This window comes from Salminus brasiliensis, chromosome 4 (genome assembly GCF_030463535.1).
Source record: "Salminus brasiliensis chromosome 4, fSalBra1.hap2, whole genome shotgun sequence".
Taxonomy (NCBI): domain Eukaryota; kingdom Metazoa; phylum Chordata; class Actinopteri; order Characiformes; family Bryconidae; genus Salminus; species Salminus brasiliensis.
The window spans coordinates 39,821,934-39,829,340 of record NC_132881.1 but is presented as its reverse complement, the minus strand read 5'-3'; the positions used below and the strand labels follow the sequence as shown (position 1 = coordinate 39,829,340).

The 7,407-nt window shown below is 42.0% G+C and overlaps 1 protein-coding gene across 1 annotated transcript; it reads left to right on the top strand.

Annotated features, from left to right (window-relative positions):
- Positions 1-403: 403 nt before the first annotated feature.
- LOC140554205 (uncharacterized) lies at positions 404-5,656 on the top strand. Its single transcript, XM_072677062.1, has 3 exons — positions 404-1,212; positions 2,082-2,206; positions 4,298-5,656. The coding sequence occupies exons 1-3, from the start codon at positions 930-932 to the stop codon at positions 5,411-5,413; spliced, it is 1,524 nt and encodes a 507-aa protein (XP_072533163.1). The 5' UTR covers positions 404-929; the 3' UTR covers positions 5,414-5,656.
- The last annotated feature ends 1,751 nt before the right edge of the window (positions 5,657-7,407 follow it).

Sequence of the window (7,407 nt, the reverse complement as noted above, 5' to 3'; positions counted from 1 at the left end):
TAAAAAACATGTATCTCCAAAATGGTGACTTTCATGTATCTCATTCATGTAGGTAAAAAATTGTCCATATTTTAAAATGGAAGTTAATGTAAAATAAGAGTTTATATTATTAGTAATTTGGAGAATTTCTATTGGTCCATTTATCTAGATGTATTTACACAGTGTACAGATTAGCAGCAGGGTTCAAACCCAGCAAAAATAGATAGAGATAAATAGAGATAAATGTTTTTCATTTGACAGCTTATATATATATATATATATATATATATATATATATATATATATATATATATATATATATGTACACACACATATACAGTATTGTTGATCCTCTGATGTGTTTATTTAACCTCACGCCGTTTACATGAATTCTGTCCTCCCAGGCCACTGTACGATGCATGACGTCACGGAGGACAACAAGGTTTTCCTTTTTATACCGTTGTATCCAACCATATCTAATTGTTTTTCTGCTTAATTCAACAGTAATTGGCGTTTCTTCGATCTCCTATCAGTCTTTGGCCTCGAGTGGTATCGAGCCAGTGCAGACCGGGCGCCGTTATCGAGGCAGTGTAGCGTTGTATGGGCTATTTGCTAACTGGTTACCAGGGAGCTAGCTATAGCAGCCCCAGCAGCTGCAGCGCTACCAGCGTTACTAGTGAAAGAGACCGGCAGACTGCAGCGGCTATACACCTCAGACCCACTCCTGCTGTACTTAATTCATGCTCCGAGGATGAACGTGTGTTTTCCGAGCTCACATGTGGAGCAGTACCGCCGCTGACTGAGTCAAATCTCAGCTCAGACTGGTGATGGACAACCCTGCCCTTCAGTCTGTCTCTCCCAGGCCGCACATTAAAGGCATATAAGAGCCAGGTGTGAACACAAGGACTGCAGGCACAGTGGTGTGGAAGGACTGCAGAAGACTCGCCAGGATGGCAGATACTCTCCTCCTCACCTTCCAGACCCAGCTCTCTGGGGTCATGGAGACCATCCTGAGGTCAGCTGTATGTGAGATCACCAGGCTGGTGGAGGGCAGCTTCTTGGAGGAGCTTGGTCGTGGCAAACGAGAAGCAGACGTTCTGAGGCGAAGACTGCAAATCCTGGAAAGCAAACTCGGCGAGCGGGAAAGAGTCAAAAGGGTGAAGTGTGTGGATTGTGGCAAAACTGGATTCTCCAAGAAGGAAACGGATGGGAGAGATTCAAGGCCGCAGACTGGTAAGCAGGACCCTCAGACCTCCCTGTATGCCTAGAAGGATCCAGACATACATTTGTGTGCAGTTTTAGTGCATGCATACTCTAGAGCAGCTGTCCATGAGCCTAAGATCACTGTGCCTGATGCCAAGCATGTAGGGCAGATGATTTGGAGAGCAGTTTGTGATCCAGATCTTCCAGCGTCCGTACCTGACCTCACTAATTTTGCCACCCTTCCTCCTAGAGTAGCCCTGTCTTACACATTTGAGCGTATTCCTCTAACACACCAGTTTCAACTCAGAAATCGCTTGTTGACAAGCTGAGTAGTTGAACAGTTATGTTGGCAATAGTGAAAATAAAGGATACTTCAGGAAACTCCAGGTCCAGTGTAAAGCCTACCCAGAAGAGTCAATCGATGAAAATAATGGAATGGCGTTAATCGCAACAATATTCTGTAATTAATTGTGAAGTTAAAATGCTAGCTAGCACGTCCTTGAGTTTTTGAGCATGAGAACAAATTAATATGTGCTATGCTCAACTAGGTGAGGTCTAGATTAATTTAGCTTTTGTTTTTTGTTTTTTTTTATATATATAATATCTCATTGTAGTTTTGAGAAGTTTAGCCTCGAACGCGGCGAAGCTCGAGACAGACGCTTTAATGGAGGAAATGCTTCAACAGCCTTTTAAGAGATCAATGGATGGATCAGTCATTGGTCCAGTGTAAAGCCTTCCCAGAAGAGTAGAGGCTGGTCCTGCAGAAAAGATGGGCCGCTCTCTGTTAATACAGGTGTCAACAAACAGCTGGGTGTATATTGTATATATCGTATATGCTGCTCATATTCGTTAAACATTGCATTAATTGATATATTGTAAAATATTCCATCATTTAAAAGGTGTGGAGTTGGTTGGTGTTACCATGAAGCATGAAGGCTCCTCTGACAGTGGCAGAAGCAGTGCGAAGGGAACTGTAACTCCAGGCCAAGAGGCATCCTCAACAATCCCAGACGCTGAACTTAAGGTAAGCCGTTTTTTTTTTTTTACTGTGGGTGAAGCACACAGTCAACACTGTCTCTTGAAGTTAGCCAAGACATGCCTGGTGTCAACAGCAAATGCAGAAGACATATTCAAATGCTTATTAAATGCGAAACCTGTAAGTAATCTCAAATATGATTAAATCGACTTGCTTGTGTGGTTTCTAACACTTTGACTTGCCATTATCTTCAACGCTAGACATGGCTGCTGCTGTTACACACTTTTGTATCTATAATGCAAGCATTATAGTGTCATAAACCACATGAGCAAGTCTATTTAAGTAAAAAACTCAATGAAGATTGAGGCAAGGGTGTGATGATTTAGCATATGCAGATGCAGATTGGAGGGTATAAGCTTCCATTACTTTTGAGTGACAGCAGTCTCATCCTTTCAGTACAATATTGCAATATTCTGTAATTAATTGTGAAGTTAAAATGCTAGCTAGCACGTCCTTGAGTTTTTGAGCATGAGAACAAATTAATATGTGCTATGCTCAACTAGGTGAGGTCTAGATTAATTTAGCTTTAGTTTTTTGTTTTTTTTATATATATAATATCTCATTGTAGTTTTGAGAAGTTTAGCCTCGAACGCGGCGAAGCTCGAGACAGACGCTTTAATGGAGGAAATGCTTCAACAGCCTTTTAAGAGATCAATGGATGGATCAGTCATTGGACTGGAATAAGCGAGCAGAGAGAAGAGTAGGAGTGTGTGAGGGTGTGCGAGAGCTCCCTCTGAGCTCAACAGTAGCGACGCTGTGTTTACATTGCTAAAGAAAACCGCTAATGCGTCAATAGGCTGTGTAAAGAGAGTGACCTACGTCAGGAAGCTGGGGCCAAATTTGGTAAGATGATTAATTTGTGCTAAAAAAAAAAAGGTTACGTTTGCAGATTAATCATGTACATTAACGAGTTAACAACAGCACTAATTATCATAATTACAGGTTGTTACTTTTTTGAAGAGCTGTATTGTACTTGCAGCTTGTCAAGAAAGATTTACAGTTGTAAACCACACTGTTTAGAAAATTAACTTAACAATACTCAGACAAAATGAAGACATTTCTGTTTAGAACTAAAGACTAATTAAATAACTAAATAAATAAAATCAGACTAAATAAAAACAGGGGGCACGTCAGTACATATTAAATTGAACTAAACATCATTTTTGATCAGATTATCAGATATTTAATCTGTCTGGGTTGAACTGAATAATATTAGATACTATTACTAAACTGTTAAAACAAAGTGTACTGAATTGTTACTTGTTTTACATTATTATTTTTGTACAGTATCGTAAATTAATTTAGAGAGACACTTACACTCCTAACAGGTGTTTCAGGACATCAGAACATCTATGTATTTTATGTATCTATGACTACAGGGCTTTTTCCCCCCTCTACTCAAATCCAATCTTTTCAAATCAAATCTCAGATTTAAGACTCTTTCATATATAGTCCTATATATTCTGTATCAAGTTTGTGGGCGTGTGACGTGTGAACGGTCAGATCATTATGGATGAGTGGGTAGCTTTGTTCACCATCTTGGCTGTGCTGTAAACAAAACACTGCTACTTCAGCGGCATACTTTTTGCTTCCTGCCGTGCCTTCAGCATGCGCTACATTTCCTAGTAAATCTCAGGCTGTATGCTACATGTGTGAAAGTATAACCTCAGATAATGTCCGGTTCTGATTCCCTGGACATTCTCTGGAGTTCATCTGTGGAAACGGCTCAGTAAAAGCTTAAAGTGTCACTAACACATCTGTCCTCCACTTAGACAGCCTCCTGCTTTTACAGTACAATGCTTTCTACTGGTCAGGTTTTGTGAGCAGCATGATGTATTATTTTAGGACTGAACATCATCTGAAAACCTGTGTGCTGCACCAAGAATATGTGACTTGAATACAATTTGTGCTTAGTGATGTTGTTCTGCTGTTTGTTGTAAAGAAAATTTCAAGGACAGATTCGGTCACATTACAGACAGATGCAGGTCACGGTTATGAATGTCAACTGCCAAATCTGATCTGAGCAAAATACTTTGAAACCTACTTTTTTCACTGACCTTATCAAACCTCTTTTTTCAGATTGTTGAAGTCGATGAAGCTAAAGTGGGAGGAGCCATGAAAGAGGAGGTCACAGAACATACAGACCTGCAGATCTACTCAACAGTACACAGTCACACTGCGGATCACAGAGAGCCACAGAGCCATAATGTTGGCGAGACCTCAGGCCTCCATGCATCACTGCCTGATCATAGGATCCCTCAGAGGGACAAACCCCCTGGCACCAAGTCTGGCAGTCCTGGTATTCAGGAGTCAGTGAAAAACGTATCACATTCAAAAAGGCCGAACTCTAAAGCAGATCATGCTGTGCAGTCACCTCTCCCACAGCCAGGGCCTGCAGCTGTGCCATCTGCTGAGTATCCCACTGTGAAACAGCTGGCAAAGAGTCCAAACTCTGTGGCCATCAAACAGGAGGTTGTTGTGGTGCTACCACCAGAATGGGAAGAGGTTGACCGGGTGAGGTCTGGGACCGCCACTGCCCCCAGCAGAGCTAATCCAGCACGGGACGAACCCCCGCACGTAGATCCTCCTCCCACAAGACCTCCAGTGGAAGGAAGCGTAGTCTATCCTGGGCCATGTGGTAAGGTCAGCAGCCCTGCTTCTCAGGTCACGCAGCAACTCAGGACACCAGGAAAAAAACCCACCAAACTGGTAGAACATGCCAGCGTGCTGGCCTCCAACTCTGGTACCGTGAATGTAGCCAGAGGACAGCCAGTCCACAAGAGTCCAGCCTCTCTGCCTAAACCCTCTCAGGCACTTCAGCACTTCCAGAGAGCCTACGGTGAGGAGAGAAGCATCGGCGCTTTGCAGTCTGGACGAAATCTCATGCAGACGCTCAGCGTTAGGACTAGTGGTCATATTGGACATCATGTGGTCAGGACACCACACAACTGCAGCCAGTGCGGTAAAGGCTTCTCCCACCTGTGTCACCTGAGAGCCCATCAACAGATCCACACAGGAGAAAGACAGTTCTGCTGCAGTCTGTGTGGCCGCAGCTTCACCAAGCTCAGCAACCTGAAGGCACATCGCAGGGTCCACACAGGCGAGAGACCCTACATCTGCATGGCCTGTGGCAAAAGGTTTACTCAGAAATGCAACCTGAAAAGACACCAGAGAATTCACTCTGCCAACCTGTGAGAGTTAGAGTTATGGTCTAGCTCTGTGAGAGAGAGAGAGAGAGAGAGTTAAGAGCTGTTCTGTGTTCATGGTGTTTGTAGACTATTGTATTTGTGTACATTTGTTGTTTTGTATATGAGTGTATGACTTTTATGGCTATTTAAGCAATACTGTGCTTAAAGACTTTGCATAGCGGTAGTCTTTTTTTTTTTTTTTTTTCCATAGTTGAATGCCATGAAATGGCATCGTTATGGTTTATGAATAAAGGACCTTTTATACATGTCATGCATGATCGTTAGTTTTAAGTCATAGTGGACAGATAACAAAAAACATGTCTTGAATTTCCATTCATTTATGCTCAGGGGAATTAAAGGTACAGTAGTTCAGCTGGATTGAACATAATTACACCCTATTACATACCCTAATTACTTACCTTAATTAAGTGTGTTTGGCACATGGCTCTCTGGGAGCAGGAACCTGACACCTTTAAATTCAGCAATGCAGGACACAGCTTTTCACTTTCATAGGAAATAATTACTCCATGGAGACTGAATCTACAGTTGTATAGTTGAGGTTTACATACACCCATTATGGACATAAATGTCACAGCAATATTGGGCTATCAGTGATTTCTTAATTGTTTTTAGAGGGACAGAACAAGTTACAACATACATTTGTAATAGAGAAAAACAAAAAATCCTTGGATGTGTTTTATATTTATTGGAGGTGGAGGGGTCTGAAATCAACACCTCCTACATACAGGTCAGAAATATACATACACAGATTGCTAATTCAGGGGTGCTGAAAGGGTATGTCTGACAGCACTCACTGGATTGACCAACACACAGTACAATAAGAAAAGTCCAGCGAGCTCAGTAGAGATCTGAGAGGGATGATTGTAGATTTTACACAAGTCAGGAATGTCACTTCTGAAATGTACAAATCTGCCAATTCCAAGATGATCAGTTAAAACTGTACTTAAGCACAGCTTGCCATAGCCACTTTGTGGAGGTCTGTAAGAACACTCAATCTGTCACCCTCAGCTGAGAGGAAATTGGTTTGAATGGTCAGGAACAACCCAAAAAAACACCAGTGGACAGGCTTGACATGAACTGGACGCTCATGTCAAGCGAGTTTTACATCACCTTGGACTGCTGTGCAATAAATATGCCACTGCTCCAAAACATGACACCGTCAGTTCAGGTCTGTAGTTTACCACATGGACTTATGTAGGAAGGTTTTATGGTCAGATGAGGCAAAGATTGATTTATTTGGCCTCAAGTAAAGGTAATAAATTCAGCACTAAGAACACTGTATCATCTGTTAAGCGTGGTGGTGGTAGCATTACTCTGTGGCCAGTAGAACTAGTACTTTTACTCAAGTGTCCACTTTCAATCTGTTCAAGTGAACTCAAGCTCTTAGGAATGAAAGCCACAGATGGCATGTTAAGAGTAGTTTCATTTGGAAAATGATCTAATTAATCTGCCTTCAAGGGTCCTCCGATGTCAAGTGTATGGAATAATGAAGAGGGATGGGCTACCTTAGTATTCTTCATAACCTCAAACCATCAGCTAGACGGTGGGACGTTGGGCACAATTGGTTGTTCCAGGAAAAAGGAAAGTGATCCCAAACACAAACACATTTAACTGAATGTTACCAATTCTGCTAAGAAGATGGTCAAATGCAGGTTAATGGCTATCAGCAGCATCTGGTGAGGGAACAACTTCCTAAGGGATATCGAACCAAATATTAGGAGTGATGTGTGTATGTTTCTGACCTTGTGTTGATTTCAGAAGACAAAGAAATCACTGAATTGCCATGATGAGATCCACATCCATGATGGAGCCCTGGGTGGCCTAGTGGGTTAAGGCACTGGTGTTGTGCTCTGAAGGTTGTAGGTTCAAATCCCAGAGTGTGCTTCAGCAGCTGTAGTATGCTTTACGAATAGCAGAGTACTATGGTCACCTTATTGACTTGTGCTTAGTAATGTCTAAAGCTTAGAGGTATCTTTGAAC

Coding starts and splice junctions, on each gene's coding strand:
- LOC140554205 (XM_072677062.1), top strand. CDS start 930: ATGGCAGATACTCTCCTCCTCACCTTCCAGACCCAGCTCTCTGGGGTC. Junction 1,213..2,081: donor AGATTCAAGGCCGCAGACTG/GTAAGCAGGACC, acceptor ATCATTTAAAAG/GTGTGGAGTTGGTTGGTGTT. Junction 2,207..4,297: donor TCCCAGACGCTGAACTTAAG/GTAAGCCGTTTT, acceptor CTCTTTTTTCAG/ATTGTTGAAGTCGATGAAGC.